The sequence below is a fragment of the Enhydra lutris genome, unplaced genomic scaffold, assembly GCF_002288905.1.
Source record: "Enhydra lutris kenyoni isolate GAN:26980312 unplaced genomic scaffold, ASM228890v2 scaffoldscaffold24, whole genome shotgun sequence".
NCBI classification, from domain to species: domain Eukaryota; kingdom Metazoa; phylum Chordata; class Mammalia; order Carnivora; family Mustelidae; genus Enhydra; species Enhydra lutris.
In genome coordinates this window covers 6,650,783-6,672,201 of record NW_019154108.1, presented here as the reverse complement: position 1 = coordinate 6,672,201, position 21,419 = coordinate 6,650,783, and the positions used below count along the sequence as shown (strand labels likewise).

Sequence of the window (21,419 nt, the reverse complement as noted above, 5' to 3'; positions counted from 1 at the left end):
CGATTTGGATGCCTTTAATTTCTTTTTGTTATCTGATTGCTAAGGCTAAGACTTCTAGTACTATGTTGAATAGCAGTGGTGAGAATGGGCATCCCTGCCATGTTCCTGACCTGAGCGGAAAAGCTCTCAGTTTTTCTCCATTGAGAATGATATTTGCAGTGGATTTTTCATAGATGGCTTTGATAATATTGAGGTATGTGCCCTCTTTGCCTACACTTAGAAGAGTTTTGATCAGGAAGGGATGCTGTACTTTGTCAAATGCTTTTTCAGCATCTATTGAGAGTATCATATGGTTCTTGTTCTTTCTTTTAGTAATGCATTGTATCACATTGATTGATTTGCAGATGTTGAACCAACCTTGAAGCCCTGGAATAAATCCCACTTGGTCGTGGGGAATAATCCTTTTCATGTACTGTTGGATCCTATTGGCTAGGATTTTGGTGAGAATTTTCGCATCTGTGTTCATCAAGGATATTGGTCTGTAATTCTCTCTCTCTTTTTTTTAAAAGATTTTATTTATTTATTTGACAGAGGGAGATCACAAGTAGTCAGAGAAGCAAGCAGAGAGAGAGAAAGGAGGAAGCGGGCTCCCTGCTGAGCAGAGAGCCTGATACAGGGCTTAATCCCATCACCCTGGGATCATGACCTGAGCCGAAGGCAGAAGCTTTAACCCACTGAGCCACCCAGGCACCCCTGTAATTCTCTTTTTTGATGGGATCTTTGTCTGGTTTTGAGATCAAGGTGATGCTGACCTCATAAAATGAATTTGGAAGTTTTCCTTCCATTTCTATTTTTTGGAACAGTTTCAGGAGAATAGGAATTAATTCTTCTTTAAATGTTTGGTAGAATTCCCCTGGGAAGCCGTCTGGCCCTGGGCTTTTGTTTGTTTGGAGATTTTTTATGACTGTTTCAATCTCCTTATTAGTTATGTGTCTGTTCAGGTTTTCTATTTCTTCCTGGTTCAGTTTTGGCAGTATATGTCTCTAGGAATGCATCCATTTCTTTCAGATGGTCAAATTTGTTGGCATAGAATTACTCATAATATGTTCTTATAATTGTTTGTATTTCTTTGGTGTTGGTTGTGATCTCTCCTCTTTCATTCATGATTTTATTTATTTGGGTCCTTTCTCTTTTCTTTTTGACAAGTCTGGCCAGGGGTTTATCAATCTTATTAATTCTTTCAAAGAACCAGCTCCTAGTTTCGTTGATTTCTTCTATTGTTTTTTTGGTTTCTATTTCATTGATTTCTGCTCTGATCTTTATGATTTCTCTTCTCTTGCTGGGTTTAGGCTTTCTTTGTTGTTCTTTTTCCAGCTTTAGGTGTAGGGTTAGGTTGTGTATTTGAGACCTTTCTTGTTTCTTGAGAAAAGCTTGTATCACTATATTTTTCCTCTCAGGACTGCCTTTGCTGTGTCCCACAGATTTTGAACTGTTGTGTTTTCATTATCATTTGTTTCCATGAATTTTTTGAATTCTTCTTTAATTTCCTGGTTGACCCATTCATTCTTTAGAAGGATGCTGTTTAGTCTCCTTGTATTTGAGTTCTTTCCAAATTTCCTCTTGTGATTGAGTTCTAGCTTCAGAGCATTGTGGTCTGAAAATATGCAGGGAATGCTCCCAATCTTTTGATACCAGTTGAGACCTGATTTATGACCCAGGATGTGATCTATTCTGGAGAATGTTCCATGTGCACTAGAGAAGAATGTGTATTCTGTTGCTTTGGGATGGAATGTTCTGAATATATCTGTGATGTCCCTGTGGTCCATTGTGTCAGTTAAGGCCTTTATTTCCTTGTTGATCTTTTGCTTGGATGATCTATACATTTCAGTGAGGGGAGTGTTAAAGTCCCCTACTATTATTGTATTATTGTTGATGTGTTTCTTTAATTTTGTTATTAATTGGTTTAGATAGTTGGCTGCTCCCATGTTAGGAGCATAGATATTTAAAATTGTTAGATCTTCTTGTTGGACAGATCCTTTGAGTATGATATAGTGTCCTTCCTCATCTCTTATTATAGTCTTTGGCTTAAAATCTAACTGATCTGATATAAGGATTGCCACTCCAGCTTTCTTCTGATGTCCATTAGCATGGTAAATTGTTTTCTACCCCCTCACTTTAAATCTGGAGGTGTCTTTGTGTCTAAAATGAGTTTCTTGTAGACAGCATATTGATGGGTTTTGCCTTTTTTATCCATTCTGAAACCCTATGTCTTTCGATTGGGGCATTTAGCCCATTTACATTCAGGGTAACTATTGAGAGAGATTAATTTAGTGCCATTGTATTGCCTGGAAGGTGACTGTTACTGTATATTGTCGCTGTTCCTTTCTGATCTACTACTTCAGGGTCTCTCTTTGTTTAGAGGACCCCTTTCAATATTTCCTGTAGAGCTGGTTTGGTGTTTGCAAATTCTTTCAGTTTTTGTTTGTCCTGGAAGCTTTTTATCTCTCCTTCTATTTTCAATGATAGCCTAGCTAGACATAGTATTGTTGACTGCCTATTTTTCTCATTTAGTGCTCTGAATATATCATGCCAGTTCTTTCTGGCCTGCCAGGTCTCTGTGGATAAGTCCACTGCCAATCTAATATTTTTACCATTGTATGTTACAGACTTCTTTTCCTGGGATGCTTTCAGGATTTTCTCTTTGTCGCTAAGACTTGTAAATTTTACTATTAGGTGACGGGGTGTGGACCTATTCTTACTGATTTTGAGGAGGGTTCTCTGCACCTCCTGGATTTTGATGCTTGTCCCCTTTGCCATATTAGGGAAATTCTCTACAATAATTCTCTCCAATATACCTTTTGCTCGCCTCTCTCTTTCTTCTTCTTCTGGAATCCCAATTATTCTAATATTGTTTCATCTTATGGTGTCACTTATTTCTCGAATTCTCCCCCAATGGTCCAGTATTTGTTTGTCCCTCTTTTGCTCAGCTTCTTTATTCTCTGTCATTTGGTCTTCTCTATCACTAATTCTTTCTTCTGCCTCATTTATCCCAGCAGTAAGAGCCTCCATTTTTTATTGCACCTCATTAATAGCTTTTTTGATTTCAACTTGGTTAGATTTTAGTTCTTTTATTTCTCCAGAGAGTGCTTTTATCTCTCCAGAGAGGGTTTCTCTAATATCTTCCATGCCTTTTTCGAGCCCAGCTAGAACCTTGAGAATCATCATTCTGAACTCTAGATCGACATATTACCAATGTCTGTATTGATTAGGTCCCTAGCTTTTGGTACTGCCTCTTATTCTTTTTTTGTGGTGAGTTTTTCCGCCTTGTCCTTTTGTCCAGATAAGAATATATGAAGGAGCAAATAAAATACTTTAAAGGATGGCAAAGACCCCAGGAAAATGTGCTTTAACCAAATCAGAAGAGACCCCAAACCATGGGGGGGAGAAAGGGGATAAAAAGTTCAGAAAAAAAAATTTTTTAAAGAAAACAAATAAAGAAAAAATATAAAAAAGGAAAAAATATATATATATATTAGACTGGTGAGTACAACAGAGTCACCCACTTAATTTTGGGAGTATTTTGGTCACTTAGAAGAAACTAAATCCCAAAATTTTAAAGAATGAAAAACATATATAAGAGTAAACACAATGAAGGGATGGAATATGACTATAAAGATGAAAAAAAAATTTTTTTTTAATTTCTAACAAAGGAGTTGATAAGGTAAGTTGGTTGGGATAATAAAGAAAAAGAAAGGGGAGAGAATTTGCTTGGGATGGAGACTAGATCAAGCCCAGTGCTAGATTTACGTGTACTTTGACCTATGTGATGAAGTTGTACCCCAAATTTTTTAGAAGAAAAACCCTATGTGTATACAAAAATAAAGTTAGATACAATGGATAAAATATGACTATAATAATGAAGGTCCAAAATAGATTTTTTTTATGAAAAGTATTAAGATAAACTAGTTAAAAAATGTTAAAAGAGGAAAGGGTAAAAGTTAAAAAAAATTAGCAGAAGAAAAAAAATTTTTTTTAATTAATTAACTTTGTAAGACTAAAGATTCATGGGGAGAAAGCCATGAATTCCATGCTTTGCTTTCTCCTGCTCTGGAATTCTGCTGTTCTACTTGGTAAGTGAACTTGGGCTTGGCTGGATTTCTTGTTGATCTTCTGGGGGAGGGGCCTGTTATAGTGATTCTCAAGTGTCTTTGCTCCAGGCGGAATTGCACTGCCCTTGCCTGGGGCCGTGCTAGGTAATCCGCTTGGGTTAGTTTTCAGGAGCTTTTGTTCCCTGAGCACTTCCCGTAGAGTTCTGGAGGATGAGAATAAAAATGGCGGCCACCCAGTCTCCGGCCCGGAGGAGCCAAGAGCTTGGGGTCCCACTCCTCAGTGTGCCCTCAGAGAAAAGCTGTTAGTCCCTCCCGTCTCCCTGGTCTCCAGCCGTGCTCTGAGCTCACCCAGCCTGTGACTAAGCATCTCTGTCTCTGGCACACAGCTCTGCCTGGAGTCTCCAAACCCCACAGATCCCTGCGCTCTTCCGGGTCGGAGTCTCCCCGGGTCTTGTGCGGACCCCACTCACAGATCACTGGCCTATGCCACGGATTACGGTTCAAGGTGACTCCGAGTTGAGAGCTCACTCCTCAGCTCTGTCTCCGTAGCCAGCTTCCCCATTCTAATACCTGCGAGTTCTGTGACACTCAGACACCCCCATCCTTCTGTGATCCCGTGGGACCTGAGGCCACGCAGTCCCCACATGGGCTTCACCTCTGTTTAGCCTCTGGAGCAATGTCCCTCAGTGGATCAGACTTTTAAAAGTCCTGATTTTGTGCTCCATTGGTCCGCTGCTTGCCAGGAGCCAGCCCTCCCACCACGGTCTATCTTCCCGTCGCTTTGGATTCACTTCTCTGCTGGTCCTACCTTTCAGAAAGTGGTCGACTTTCTGTTTCTAGAATTGTTTCTTTTCTTCTTTTTGATCTCCTGTTGTATTTGTAGGTGTTTGGAATGGTTTGATAAGCTATCTAGCTGATCTCCTGCTACCTGATGTCGTCTCAGCCTGCTACTCCTCCGCCATCTGGACTCCTCCCCAATAGTTCATTTTTGCCCTTGCTTCCCTTGCCTTTGGCGATGCTTCTAGGAAGAAGCTGCTACAGTTGAGCTCGAAGAGGTTACTGCCTGTATTCTCCTCAAGAATTTTGATGGATTCCTGTCTTACATTGAGGTCTTTCATCCATTTAGAATCTATTTTTGTGTGTGGTGTAAGGAAATGGTCCAGTTTCATTTTTTGGCATGTGGCTGTCCAATTTTCCCAACACCATTTGTTGAAGAGACTGTCTTTTTTCCATTGGACATTCTTTTCTGCTTTGTCAAAGATTTTTTGACTGTAGAGTTGAGAGTCTATTTCTGGGCTCTCTATTCTGTTCCATTGATCTATGTGTCTGTTTTTGTGCCAGTACCATACCGGCTTGATGATTCCAGCTTTGTAATAGAGCTTGAAGTCTGCAATTGTGATGCCACCAACTTTGGTTTTCTTTTTCAACATTGCTCTGGCTATTTAGGGTTTTTTCTGGTTCCATATAAATTTTAGGATTATTTGTTCCATTTCTTTGAAACAAATTGATGATATTTTGATAAGAATTGCATTAGATGTATAGATTGCTTTAGGTAGCATAGAAATTTTCACAATATTTGTTCTTCCAATCCAGGAGCATGGAACGTTTTTCCATTTGTTTGTGTCTTCCTCAGTTTCTTTCATGAGTACTTTATAGTTTCCTGAGTAAAGATTCTTTGTCTCTTTGGTTAGATATATTCCTAGGTATCTTATGGTTTTGAGTGCAATTGTAAACAAAACCAAAACCTTCAGTTTGTTTCTCAGAGTCCACAGTCTCTCATGGTTCGTCTCCCCCTCTGATTTCTCCCAACTCATTTCTCGTCTCCATCTCCCCATGTCCTCCGTGTTATTCCTTATGCTCCACAAATAAGCGAAACCATATGATAATTGACTCACTCTGCTTGACTTATGTCACTCAGCATAATCTCTTCCAGTCCCATCCATGTTGATAAAAAAAAGTTGGGTATTTATCCTTTCTAATGGAGGTATAATATTCCATTGTATATTTAGACCATATCCTCTTTATCCATTCATCTGTTGAAGGGCATCTTGTAGGAGCCTCCATTTTTTATTGCACCTCATTAATAGTTTTTTTTTTATTTCAACTTGGTTAGATTTTAGTTCTTTTATTTCTTCAGAAAGGGATTTTAGTTCTCTAGAAAGGGATTCTGTAATAGCTTCTATGCCTTTTTTGAGCCCAGCTAGCACCTTGATAATTGTCATTCTGAACTCTAGTTCTTGACATATTACCAATTTCCATATTGATTAGGTCCCTAGCCATCAGTATTGCCTCTTACTCTTTTTTGTGTGATGAGTTTCATGAGTTTCATGAAATGAAAATGAAAATGAAAAAAGTTTTTTCATTTTATCCAGAAAAGAATATATGAATGAATAAAGTACTAAATTGGTGGCAAAACCCCCAGAAAAATATATGCTAACCAAATCAGAAGAGACCCAAAACTAGGGAGGGGGGGATGAAAAAGGGGGAAAAATAAAAATTTAAAAATTTAAAAAAAATACACACACACACACACACACACACACACACACACTAGACTAGGCCAGAGCCACCCACCCACTTGATTTTGGGTGTATTCTGGTGTCTTAGAAGAAAATACCTCCCAAAATTTTAAAGAAAGGAAAACTTATCTATCTATCTATCTATATATATATATATACACACACACATATATATATATACACACACATATATATTTATATATTTATATATATATACACACACACACACAAAATAAGGGTAAATATGATGAAGGGATAGAATATGACTGTAAAGATGGAAATTTTAAAAAGATTCTAAAAAAGGAATTGATAAGTTGGTTAGAAAAAGAAAAAAAGGAGAGAAAGAGTCTCTCTAGGCTGGAGACTAGAAAAAAGCCACGTGCTAGATTTAGTGTATATTTTGATCTATTAGAAGAAATGTATCCCAAAATTTTAAAGAAAAAAATAACCTATATGTATACAAAAAATAAGGTTAAATTCAATGAAGGGATAAAAGATGACTATAGCAATGAAAATTTTAAAAGATTTTTTTAAAAAGGTATTGTTAAGATAAAGTAGTTAAAAATGTTAAAAGAGGAAAGAGGATACGTTAAAAAAATAATAAAAAATAAAATTAAAAAGATGTAACTTTGCAAAACTAAAGGATCATGGGAAAAAAATCCATGAATTCTATGTGCTGCTTTCCCATAGCTCATTGGTCAGTAAACTTGGTCTTGGCTGGATGTTCTTTCTGATCTTCTAGGGGAGGGGCCTATTGCCGTGATTTTCAATTGTCTTTACCCGAGGCGGAACCCCACCGCCCTTGCCAGGGGCGGGGCTAAGCAATCTGCTCGGTTTGTGCTCGGAGCTTTTGTTCCCTGAGCGCTTTCCGTACCGCTTTGGAGGACCGGAATGAAGATGGCGGCCGCCCAGTCTCCAGCCCTGGAGGAGATGAGAGTCAAGGTCCCACTCCTCAGTGTCCCTCAGAGAAAAGCCATCAGTCCCTCCTGTCTCCCTGGTCTCCCTCCACGCTCCGAGCTCACCCAGCCTGTGACAGCATTTCTATCCCTGGTGCGCAATCCCGTTTAGAGTCTCCAAACCAAGCAGATTTCTCGTGCTGCTCCTCCTAGAGCAGGAAGGAGGGGGGTCTCTCCAGATCTGCCACTTGTGGGGTCTCTGCTCAAAGTGCTGTGGCCTGACGGTGCCTCCGATCATGGTTTAAGGTAACCCCGAGCTGAGAGCCACCACCTTGGCTCTGTCTATAGCCGACTTCCCTGCTCCCATACCTGGGGGCTCTGCCACACTCGGACACCCCTGGTCTTTTTGTGACCGCATGGGACCTGAGACCACACTGTCCCCGTGGGGGGTCCACCCCCAGCTTAGCCTCTGTGGCAATGTCCCTCAGTGAAGCAGACTTCTAAAAGTTCTGATTTTGTGCCCTGTTCCTCCACCACTGGCCCCTCCCCCCGTGATCTATCTTTCCGTCACTTCAGAGTCATGTCTCCGCACATCCTGCTTTCCAGAAAGTGGCCGGTTTTCTGTTCCTAGAATTGCTGCTCTTCTTCTCTTCTATCTCCGGTTGAGTTTGTAGGTGTTTGGAAGGGTTTGATAACTATCTGGCTGAATTCTTGGGACCTAATGATATTTCAGTCTGTGACTCCTCCCCCATCTTGCTCCCTCCCCTGGAAGACTGAACTTCTTAATCCCCTTTACCAACCCCCTCCTCTCCCGTCACCATCACTTTGTTCTCTGTATCTGTGAGTCTATTTCTGTTTTGTTTTATTTGTCCGTTTGTTTTGTTTTTTAGACTCCACACATAAACGAAATCGTATGGTATTTGTCTTTCTCTGTCTGACTTAATTTCACTTGGTGTAATATTCTCTGGGTCCACTCATGTTATAACAAATGGCAAGACCTCGGGGCGCCTGGGTGGCTCAGTGGGTTAAAGCCTCTGCCTTCAGCTCAGGTCATGGTCCCAGTGTCCTGGGATCAAGCCCCACATCGGGCTCTTTGCTCAGCAGGGAACCTGCCTCCTCCTCTCTCTCTCTGCCTGCCTCTCTGCCTACTTGTGATCTCTATCTGTCAAAAAAAAAAAAAAAAACTTTTTAAAAAAAAAAAAAAAAAAAAAAAACAAATGGCAAGACCTCTTACTTTTCTTGTGGCCGAGTAATAATATTCCAGTGTGTATGTGTGTGTGTGTGTGAGAGAGATAGAGAGTGAGAGAGATCACATCTTCTTTATCCATTTGTCTGTGGATGGACACGGGTTGCTTCCCTATCTTGGCTATTGTAAATAATGCTGGTATAGGAGTGCATATATCTATTTGAATGTGTTTTTGTGGTGGTGGTGGTGTCTTCGGATAAAGACCTGTAGGTGGAATTGCTGGATTTACAGTTTCAAATGATCAATGTGGTGAAGTGCAGGGCATGAATGGAAATTAGCCTGAATGTTATCGCAGCGATTCAGCCAAGAGATACAAGCTTAGGTTGGTGGTGGCCGAGGGGGTGTAGATTCTGGAATTGCAAGGAAATATTATCAGAATGTGCTCCTGGACTGGATGTGATAAGTGAGGGAAAGACAGACATCAAAAACAAATGAAGTGTTTTGGCTTGAGAAGTTGAATAACAATCACTGATATCTCCTGATCTGGGGAAGACTGCAAGAAGAGCAGGTCTGAGATGAAAGTCAACCGTTCCGTTTTGCCATGATAAATGCAAGATGTCTATTCAGTATTCAAGTAAAGATGTCACACAGCCTCTTGGAAATACAATATAGGAACTCAGGGGAGAAGTGGAGCTGGAAATTTGTGCAATGACTGTGTTAAAAGAATGTTTATCAGGGCGCCTGGGTGGCTCAGTGGGTTAGGCCGCTGCCTTTGGCTCAGGTCGTGATCTCGGGGTCCTGGGATCAAGTCCCACGTTGGGCTCCCTGCTCAGTGGGGAGCCTGCTTCCCTCTCTCTCTCTCTCTGCCTGCCTCTCTGTCTACCTGTGATCTCTGTCAAATAAATAAATAAAATCTTTAAAAAAAAAAAAAAGAATGTTTATCACCTTGGTGTTGATGATAGTGAAAATTTTTTAAAATTCAAATGTCTGAAATATCTAAAACGAAAGGATTTCTAATATGGAGCAAAGGCTGGACAATCTTGCTCAAAGTCTGTCCTTGGACTGTTGCCACATAAACTGCTGTGATGTCTCCAGCAGGTGCAAGTACGGAAGTGTCCACAAAGATTACAAACCTACTGAGGTTCAGCCATTTCTTATTATTTGTGTCTCTACAGCATCTAGAATTTCTTGATTTGAATTCCAGCAGTAGAGCTGTCTACACACTTTATTAGAAGAAACTTATGAAGCCATATATTTTTAGATTTGATCTTAATCCTTTAAGAACATCTGCTGTTTAAATTCTGACTTACTGTATAAAACAGGGATTTTTTTCCCCTAGGGGTTGTTAATCCTTTAATTAGCTCATCTGTATTTCTTCATTCTGGTTTCAGAACCTGCCTTGTTCTCACTGCTTTGCAATAGTTAATGATTTTTTGTGGTATTTGAAATTAAAATCAGATTACTGGTGGATAGTTATGCCATTTTGGAATAGCAAGAAGAACAATTATTTTAATGAATGCGTCTCATTTAATAAGTTTACCCCCTTTGGTTTCCGAACTCTGTTCCTTGCAAGGGACCATCTTTATTGATTAAATCTTGACATGTATTGTACATTAGAATTCAAGTACTCCCAGAAGTTGCTTATTTCCAGGTTTGGTTTCCGACACAGACATAAACCACCATATAGACACAGACATAAGAAAATGGAACTGATACGTACATTTATTTATGTAAAGTGGGATTCTTATTTTTAAAAGAAGACACCAGGTGGGGCACCTGTGTAGCTCAGTCAGTTGGATGTCAGAGCCTTGATCTCCACTCAGGTCTTAATCTCAGGGTTGTGAGTTCTGTCCCCACGTTGGGCTCCATGCTGGGCATGGAGCCTACTTAATAATAAAAAATAAAATAATAAAATAAAAATTAAAAAGGACACCAGATGATAAAGATGATCTAGAGAGTTTCAGACATGAATTCTGATGTCCCAAACTCCTCCCCCATTGGAAGCTTTCACTTCTGCAAAATATATATTAAAGGAAATTACATCTGATTTTGTTTCATAATAACTGTGACTGTTTGTATGATCAAGGCTATAGCTTTGAAATTAGTCTTTTACTTGATCATGGTTTAAATACATTAATGAATAGTAATTTTTTATTTTTTTTATTTTTTATTTTTTTTTTAAGATTTTATTTATTTATTTATTTGACAGAGAGAGAGAGAGAGAGAGCACAAGCAGGCAGAGAGGCAGGCAGAGGCAGAGAGAGAAGCAGGCTCCCCACTGAGCAAGGAGCCCGATGCGGGGCTCCATCCCAGGATTCTGAGATCATGACCTGAGCCAAAGGCAGCGGCTTAACCCACTGAGCCACCCAGGCGTCCCTGAATAGTAATTTTTTTAAAAAGGAGATGCTGTTAACAGGTATTATGAGAAACTATGTTGCTTATTCTTTAGGGGCAACATTTGATTTTCAAGCCAAATTCATTCATGCCATTTTGTTGTGTGGGGTGAGTTACTAGTTATCCCCATATCATGCCTGCATTTTTACAACTAACTTTAGAAAATGGATAAATAGAACACACACATCAACCCAGTTCCTGTTTATTTGGAGTAAGTATGACATTTGCTCTGTGCACACAAAATTCTTTACTATAACAGCCCTAGATCATCATGAGGATTGAGGTTTAAGCAACTGAAGTTCAAATAGAGAATCCTATTTTATAATGTACATTTTTCATCTTTGGAGTATTGGCCATGGACATGGCAGAATTATCTGCAGAAGGAAGAAAAGCTAATTTCCCTTTGACACAATGTAACAAAATGAGGATGGCAACATTTCAGCCATGACTTCCAGTTTGCAAGTTGGTTGCCCAACGTAGAATCAGAATTGGAAAAAGTTTAGCGATCCAGCCCTGCATTTATGGATGCTGGCTCTAAGGTCCGGAGAAAAGATGACTTGTTCAAGATACGCAGTCACAGAACTAAACTGGGATTAGAATTCAAAGCCCATGACCCACAGTTGAGCCCGTTTCTTCTCAATACACGTGTGCTTGCTGAGTAGCATGTACTGTTACTGATTTGAAGCAAAATATGCTATGGAAACCCCCTGCTGTTAAAGTTAACTCGATGTCCCACCGTCCTTCCAAATCAATCAGCCTGCTAACTGGTGGAAATTTGGCATAATGCATGCTGAATTTTGGAAGGAATGTTGCTTTCCACAATAATTTATTATTGCCTTGGCTCTTGTGATTGTTACCATTTCCTTGCACCATTCTTGGATGAACTCAGAGTGACTTCCTCTCATCTGAATACCATTCTATGCACCAATCACGCATGTAAATCTAACAGTCTTGTTAGGATGCGTGCATTTTGTGCAGTGATAGAAATCCCAGTTGTATAGAGGGATGTACTACTTGTGAAATGGACATCCTGATATCATGTAGTTATTATGGAACACAGATTTTTTTAAGGTTTTATTATTTATTTGAGAGCAAGAAAGAGAGAGGAGGGCAGAGGGAGAGGGAGAATCTCAAGCAGACTCAGCACTGAGCACAGAGTCTGACCTGGGGCTCAATCTCACCATCCCGCGAGCATGACCTGAGCTGAAGTCAAGAGTCGGAAGCTTAACCGACTGAGACACCGGGTGCCCCTTATATGACATAGATCTTAAACCAGTTCTCCATAACAATGGTGCATAGATATCTCTCTCTTTTCTTTTTAAATTTTAGCTTTGCTCTTCATATTTAAATAATTTCTTAAGGTGTCATACCTGCTGATCTTAGACATCTAGACTGTTCTCTGCGTGTCCAATAAGGGCAACTATTTTATGATGGTGCCAGTTAGTTGTTTTTTCCTTAATGGGTTGATTTTTTTTGAGTCCTGAGCAAATATGCTTCCCTAAGAATTCATCTGTCTTCTCGCTGCTTGTCCCTGTGATTCCTCTGTCGCCATTGTTTCTGAGCCTTCTCAGCTCACTGTGTCCTCATCTAAACCGGGAGCTTTCCCAGTGGTATCCGGCATTGTCGGGTTTTAGATCGTAAACCCAGTTTGCAGAATATATTACCTTTGGAAATCTTTCTCTGTAACTATGATACCCAATCTTTGGGATTTAGGGTAGTGTTCTTTGCTGTCGAAGAAAAATGGAAGTGTTTTCCAGAGTGCATTCATCATCTGCACACCAAAGACCCCTAGTCAGATCACCTGGAGGACTTTAAAGATGTTGGATGGTGAGCGTTGTACACCTGTAAGCTTCAGTCAACACCAGCTCCTGGTTTCCTGGTCACCTTAGCCCTGGACTAAACCAGACCAAGGGCCACCGGAAGTGTCCTTTTGTTTAAGGATCACCTAACTGATAATAACTCAAGGTTATTCTTTTATCCTCGTTTTACAGATGAGTACCCTGAGGCCCAGAGAGTACAGGTGTGTTGCCAAGTCACACAGCCAGCAAGTGAGGGAGTCGGGATTTGAACCCGGGCTGCGGGCTTGCACTGTCTGGCTTCCTCACCTCTGTGCTCTGCTCCTTTGTTTGGAAACACTACTTGTCTTAACGACGTAGCGTGTGCTCAAAATTGTTCTAAACTATGCTTCTGTTTTTATTTCTTCCAAATAGAACCTATTTTATCTTATCTATTCTGGATTGCTGGTGTTAATCTCTTCTACGTCCTGATTAGGATTGCTAAAAAGCAAGTAGCCCTTGATTTTTCTATGCAGAAATGGTGCTTAAAAAAAAAAAAAATGAAAGCCCAGATACTTAGCTTCTTTCATTAGCTCTTATTGCTGAGAAAATGGACTTACATCAGAAATTCCTAATTATAGTAAGAGTTTACTTCTCTTTGGTCCTGGAGAATAAAATGTGCTGCGTATTTGATTTTTCCACATGACTCATCTCACCTTTTCAAGCGCCAATTCTAAAAAAAAGTTATAATATCCTGAAGTATTTCTAAAGTGACCAGTTCCCTGTCTTCTTCATCAGAGGGTAGTAAACTCAACAAAATGTTCATGATACAGGACCACCATGATGAATGCCTGTTATTTTACTGTTCAGTAACTTACCTCTGTCTGCTTTTTAGCCTTTTCTCTCTCTAATGTCATCAGCTGTCATTTTTTTCTATTTTGAGCAGATTTCCTTTTAAAATATTTATCTCCACACACGAATCATATTGACCCCATCAAGTATGCTGTGTGCTAATAACAAAACAATTCCATAGAATTGTTTTGTTATTATATATAGAATATATATATATAAATAGAAAATAAAAATAATGTGTGATAGGAATAAAAACATTAAATTTAGTGAGTTTTGTTTTATTATTTTCTTGACTCAGAGGCATTTTTCTGTCACTTCAAAATTATGGACTGTATTTGGGAGGACTGAGGCTGCCAAGAATTAGACCTCAGGATACGATCCAATAATAAATATTATTGGGTTTTTAAAATATGTTGTAAGTATAGAACTGAGTTTAGAAATTTAGCACCAGAACAACATAAGCCTATTTTACAATATGCTTTTCATCCTATTAACTTTCTCAAATTGTGATTCAAAAGTAAATTACGTTATGCAGAATTCTCTTTGCTTTTCAAGAGTTTTGATAATTCTCTTGCTCCAGGGTTTGGGGTAAAGTAATGTCCTGAATACATCAGGCTTAACAAAGCTCTCCTCGGCTGTTCACAGAGTATCGGTTGTTTGGAGATGGATTTTTATTTCTCAGTTTATTCATGGCTTGACTGTCCAAGAGAAAAATAAAATGGGACTTTATGGTAGGTTTGCCATTGAACTTTATTTAGCTGTGTGGGTGACACGAATAAGACAAGTACAAGATTAATTTGTGATTATTTTGCCGAGAAGCGGAATGCGGTGGAGCCATCTGGTGTGTCGTTATTGGGAAGGGCGATCTTGATGGATTACTCATTAAACTCTTTCAACACTTTGTTCCAAGACTGTCAGCCGTCCTCTGGATTCTTATTAGGTTAAGGCTGTGCCAAGATTCAGAAACCGAGGACCACGGGGAAGTGTAGCTCCGTCTTTATCCCCGGCAATAAACAGCTCAGCCTTGAGAACACTACCCCATGCCCACTCTTGGATCTCTCAGTGGTGTGTATGCCATTAATCTCACTATTACCTCTTCCTGTAGTAAAATACGTACCACAGCCCCACCTCCAAAGCTTAGGAAAGTATCTTGGAACAAGATTATGACCATCTATCTGCCTTATCTTGGAGGAGCTGAACGAGCCACTCATCATTACAGCACAGAATGACTAGTTTTGTCTTGTTTCATGCAGCACAACATTTTTCATATTTTTATTGTGTCGTGGATTCATAAATTGACTTATTCACTCATTCAGCAAATATTGGCTTAACAGCTACTTTTTTTTAAAATATTTTTTTTATTTATTTATTTTTCAGAGAGAGAGAGGGAGAGAGAGCAAGCACAGGCAGACAGAATGGCAGGCAGAGGCAGAGGGAGAAGCAGGCTCCCTGATGAGCAAGGAGCCCGATGTGGGACTCGATCCCAGGACGCTGGGATCATGACCTGAGCCGAAGGCAGCTGCCTAACCAACTGAGCCACCCAGGTGTCCCTTAACAGCTACTTTTACTCTCGAGGTGCTAAGTGCCGAACTTGCAGTTCGAAGTAAAGCAGACACTCCACCCTGACTTTGCCTCGAAACATTTCTCTGGTCCTAGAACCACGTTCCTGGTGGTCCTGTGACAAAGCGCATGACTCCTCTGTGATCTGATCGTGTATGGTAGGGCTACGTGAGGGAAAACCAGCAGACACACACCCAGCCCTCTAGAAATGTATGATCTATCTAATGTATCAGTATCTAATGTATAGATATGATCAGTATCTAATATGATCAGTATCTAATGTATAGATACTGAATCAGTATCTAATGCTTATATTCATTTGCTTCTAATTTTTTTTTTCTGCAGCTTCCTTATATTTTCCCTTCACTATGTTTTTCTAATCCTCATCAGCCCTTTAGCCCCCTCCCCCCCACTGGTTTCTGTTGTTTATTTTATTTTAGTCCCACTCATTCCTATGATGAGACTTTGGCAACCTTTTACTATTTCTCTTTCTGGGCATCTCCGTCTTCCTTTCTTGAATCTGTTCTCTGCAAACTGTCTCATGGGCCATGACTCCATTCCGTTCCTGGAAAGTAGTGCTGATAATACTTTCCTAGGCCACAGACTGCCAGGAGTGCCACAAATAGAGCTGGTTACAAGGAGACAGGCGGGCCACCTGACTTTGTGGTTCTGCCGCAGAAGTAATAGGTTGCTCTGACCACTGCCACCTGATGGGAGCGTCCAGGGACGCGGCATGAGCGAGACTGTGAGCAGCTGCTCCTTGTTATGGGCCGGCATTCCTTACAGATTCTCTCACTATTTCAATTGTATAAATAATCCACACACTCGCGCACACGCATACATACAACGCGCACACACACTAATACGTACGTGGCTGGGTAGGACGCTATTTAAGACTCCCAATTTCTCTCCCTCAGCCTAGTTGAGGCAAATGTGTGCGAGCGGATTTCCTAACAGTGCTTTGGATGAAAGTGACAAGAATTCATGTGTAAATAATGATGCTTAACAGCTACCCTCTGTTGACTGTCTCCCGTGCACGGGGTGCTATTCCAACTTCTTCACGTTGACTCTTGTTTCATTCTCATACCAATCCTGCAAGGTGGTTTTGCTGCCTTTATTAATAAATGGGAGAGACACACAGAGTTTAAGTAACAAAGGCTAGCGAGTATCTCCAAAGGTTTTGTTCTTCCTACAACACCCCACTAGCTCCTGAGTTTCAGCAAGAGTCGTAGAACGTGGGGGAATGTAACTGGAAGCAGCACAGGCTTTGAGAAGACCTTGACTTTGAGCTAAAAGGATACAGAATATTGGATGATATTGATATTTTATCAATATCATTGATATTTATGATCATATATATAATGATATATATCATTATTATGATATCATTTATTATATCATAATATCAATTATAAATATATCAATGGTAAATATATCATTTGATATATTTGATAAATGTATCAGTGATAAATATATCATTTATATATATATGGTGAAAAAATTGCTCCTTTGTAGCAAAGGAACATTCTTTGCAGGGAAGGACTTAATCGGAAGTGTGGATAAGTTGACGGCTGGGAACCTTAATAACAGTCTTCCAAGGGGATGGCCAAGAGGTTGATTGACAGTTCTTCTTAGTGACAAGAACAACAGAGTGAGAGGCCAGAAGTAGAAGGAATTACCAACTGAAGTGTTTACAAGATGCTGAATGATAATTAAAAGGGGCACCATGGTACCTCATGGCAGAGAAAATTTAATTTTTTGATAAAATTAAAAAAGAAAATTTATTTTTAGCCCACATCAGCATGGGAGGGTGGAGGATAGGGAAGGGTACCGTAGCAAGCTATCCAGTGACGGATTCAGTCCTGGCTGGAATATCAAAGCTCTCCAGGATCGCTTGCTGGAAAAACAGAGCCACACATTCCTGGAACTACCGAAAGAATTCTCAAGTTTAGGAACCATTTACTTGTCTAAGAAACAGAAATACATCCATAAGTAAGCTGCGTATAAAGATACAAAACAGATCCATAAATCTAACTTTCTGATGGACTGAAAAACGATTGTGCATAGGTCCACGGTTTCCAGACTCTAAGTTAGGAAACTTTATATTGTCCCCACATGAATGCAATAGGAACTCTGTTTGATGAAATTTTGTTAAGCATTTTATGGGAAGAAATGGTTGCCTACTATAGAAGGAGTGTGAGTATCGCAGTATTATGTGCCGACTGTTTCTTGGCCTTCTGGAAAAACGTAGTCTTTTCATTGTCAAGTAAACCTCGGCATGGTCTATATTGAGAACGCTGACTAGAGAGTGGTAGAAACCAGAGCAGTCCGGACAGTCACAGGGCCAGAGAAGCAGCTTAAATGGGTGCTTAGCACTCACATAATGTGGCATAAACGGGTCGTTGTGCCTTAACTTTCTCTGATGACATCGTGTGATAATGATCCCTGCCAGTAGAAAAATTGCCAGTAGTACTGGATTATCCGTCATGTAGGCTAGGGGTGATGCAAGTGACAACACCTTTAAAAAGTTGAAAGTGCTACGGGCACTTGGTCAGCCCAGGCGGTTAACTGTCTGCCTTCAGCTCAGACCATGATCGCAGGGTCCTGGGATCGAGCCCCACATCGGGCTCCCTGCTCAGTGGGGAGCCTGCCTCTCCCTCTCCCTCTGGCTTGTGCTTTCTCTCTCTCTCTCTCAAATAAATCAATAAAATCTTTTAAAAAATAAAAGTTTAAAGTGTTATATAAATGCCAAATATAATTATTGGTGGAAGACTATATTAACATTTAGCGAAATAGATCCCTTCTATAGAACGAAGGAGTCCGATTCTGTGATTTCAGAATAGCCTTCCAGTGTCCACCTTCCATAGTGGTGTGCTCTCGTGTGCTGGTTGTCGTGGGTGTGGCTGGTCATTGCACAGTTACTCCTAGGAACCAGAACCACCTTAGTACTCCCTGTGGAAGAGCTGGAGAAAGAAAAAATTCAGAGCCAAGTTGTTTAGGATGCCAAGAATTTGGATGCAAGAATGTGCTCGAAAAGGAACAAGATAAAATTCTATGCTCCCACAAATTAACATTTTAAAAAATGTTTGTGTACATTTTTGTTTGTTTTCATGAAACAGTGGAGGCGCTGCATTTGGGGACATTAATGGCTGCTCATGGCTATTTCTTTCCCATCTCGGATCACGTCCTCACGCTCAAAGATGACGGCACCTTTTATCGGTTTCAGGTAAGTTTAATGAAAGTATTCCTTAACGCTAAAAATAGAAGCCAGCATTCTGTTCGCTGATTGTTTTTACAGAAATTTTGGAGACATGACTTATTTTATTTGACTTAGTCTAGTTAGAAACGAATTAGTGTTAAATATAAGGAAACAATAAGTAGGGAAAGATAGAACGTGCTTGGTTATGATGATTTGTGAAAGCTAAATTATGTGATGATTGAAGTTATGTTTTATATTAAAGCTTGAGAAAAATCCAGAGAGTGGCTTGCTGGAATTCAGGACACAGGAGAGTTCTTCACGTGTTAGCTGCGTTAGCCCCTGGGAAGGAAGCTGACAAGTGTCACTGACTGGGTTACACTCTGGAGCTCTGTCCTTGATATAAGACTGCCTTCAGTCCAAGGTCATTTTCAGATGAAGGAGAGGCTCTTATGCTTTCAGAAGTGATTGCGGACTCTGATTTTGGTCCTTGAGCCTGTAGCTGACACTCAAGTTCATAATGACTTACCTGAAGTAAATTCTACATTTCATTGGGCAATATAGTTCATTAATAATGGGCTGGTGGATTCTAGCCCATAAAATTAAGACACGTTTAATGCCAGAGTTCGAACCCTAGCCTTTAGGTATTTTTGAGGATTCCCCCCATTGTCAAGCTTTTAGACATTGGAGTATTCTTTCTCATTTGTTCAAAATATTAGTAGATTTTCTCTGTCTAAATAAATGACAAAATAATAACTTGGCTGCCAAAGAACTTGGTTGGACAAACAGAAAACAAACAGGGAATATGTTTTAAAAATATTTAAAGATTACCTTTGTCTTCCTGGAACACTCTCTGCCACTTCCTCAAGAACTTTTTATCCAAGGCAAATAGTCACAGGCCTTTATGCACTGAATAGCTAGGAGATAAAGCATTCTCTTGAAATCACGATACCAACCTAAGTTTTCAAGCAACAGAAATTAGTTAAATTAATTAATATTAAAAGGCTTTAAAATAAAGGAACATTATCCTTTATACTGTTAAACTAATGGTAGCTTAAAGTAGCTTATTAATAAGTTAAAGTAACTTATGGTCCTAAAGGTAGCTTTTTTTTTTTTTAAAGATTTTATGTATTTATTTGAGAGAGAAAGTGAGAGAGAGATTGAGCATGAGAGGGGGTAGGGTCAGAGGGAGAAGCAGACTCCCTGATGAGCAGGGAGCCTGATGTGGACTGGATCCTGGGATTCCAGGATCATGACCAGAGCCTAAGGCAGTCACTTAACCCTTAACCCACTGAGCCACCCAGGCACCCCCACCAAAGGGAAATTTTAATAAATAAAAATTATTAGTGATAAGTAAAATATTTATGTATTTGTAATACTTTTTTTTTTAAGGTAATTACTTTTCTGCTACTGGAGGATTACATTTTCCATATAATCTTGCTTTCTTTGAAAAATTTTTCATATAGAGACTAATAAAAATCTAATAAAAATCTCACAAATTCTGAATGAAAAGATTTTTCTTTTTACAAAAATAACAGCTTTTATCTATCTTAGCAATCAATGGTACCACTAAAATCATCTCTGTGTAAAAGAACATATCAATGAGAGAAGCATTAGATATAGTCTGTTTATCTCTGGAGAATTAGCTAATTTAAAATTGTTCTTTGGGACGCCTGGGTGGCTTAGTCAGTTAACCATCTGCCTTTGGCTCAGGTCATGATCCCAGGGTCCTGGGATCAAGTGCCACATCAGGCTCCTTGCTCAGCAGGGAGCTTGCTTCTGCCTCTGCTTGCTGTTCTCTCTGCTTGTCCTCTTTCTCTCTCTGACCAATAAATAAATAAAATCTTTGAAAGAATTTTTTTTTTCCTTAAAGTAAACTAGCTCAGACATTGACCCAATGTTTGTGATGATGTTTTGAGTTAACCTAATCTGCAACCTTTAACTCTGCTCTTGTCGTCCCCAGACTGAAATCTGTAGGCAGATAAAGTTTACATGGCTTAGTCATGGTCATGGGTCAAAAATGTGCAGGGTTGGAATGGGCCACTCTGTATTCTGGAGAAAGTAGAGACTGTTTTTAAAGAGCTTTAGAGCAAGACAAGGGAATGAGTGCAAGTGGTATAGGCAGAAGTTTAACAAGTTTTCAGTGTGCGTAGGTAGATGATAAATAGTCTTTCAAATTACATTAATTAATATTAAATATTAAATGTTAAATATCTTAATGATCTATTTACATTTGAAATAGGCCCTAAATATGCCGTATTTGTAAATCTAATAAACATAAGATCTTAAAACCGAGATTTAAAAAACAAACAAAGGACACTCCAGACAAGTCAGGGATAATTGAATTCTGCCTTCCTGTCTGTGAAGGCATTAATCAGTTTATATTTGAATAGCCCTAATAATGGAAAACACATTATTGTTGTCCAAGGTGCCCACTTCCATTTTTGTGTCGGTTCCAAGCTGCAGAAAGTTCTTTATTACGTTGAGCTGAAATTCAGCTCCCTGGGAGGATTTTTAAAAACCATGAATTAAAATGGGAAGCTTGCACTATCATGTTTACTGTTCCTCCCGTGAATGACTGAGATGCTAACCTTCATTAGGAATCTGAAGAAGCTTCAGTGCACGAGTTTGAGACAAACAGAACTCTTCATTTAATTTCATTGATATGCCGCAGTATGTAAATTTGTCTCAATTTCTCAGCACATTTTTAATCTTGTGATTTCTGTATTTATTGTAAACTTGCAATTGTCTAATTATCCTCTTTTCGCTAGCTGGAATTGAGATCTGACATGATTCTCCAGGCCCCTTCATGACTTTCATTACATTAGCATACGTGCAAAGGTTATTAAGTAATGGCTAGATCAGTTTTATCATAGCTGAAGAAGCCAACTGTGAAAAGAAAAGAGAAGCTCGGACATTAAGACATCCTGGAGTCTACTTGAACTTTAAAAGTAAATTTTTAGGGCACCTGGGTGGCTCAGTTGGTTAAACG

At 39.6% G+C, this 21,419-nt stretch overlaps 1 protein-coding gene across 1 annotated transcript in view; it reads left to right on the top strand.

Moving 5' to 3' along the window:
- The window catches only part of LOC111150746 (regulator of G protein signaling 7), a 511,256-nt gene that overhangs the window by 380,815 nt on the left and 109,022 nt on the right, over positions 1 to 21,419 (top strand). Inside the window, exon 5 of the mRNA XM_022508325.1 lies at positions 18,351 to 18,457. Within this exon, the coding sequence (XP_022364033.1) occupies positions 18,351 to 18,457 (107 nt within the window). The remainder of the gene's footprint in view (positions 1 to 18,350; positions 18,458 to 21,419) is intronic.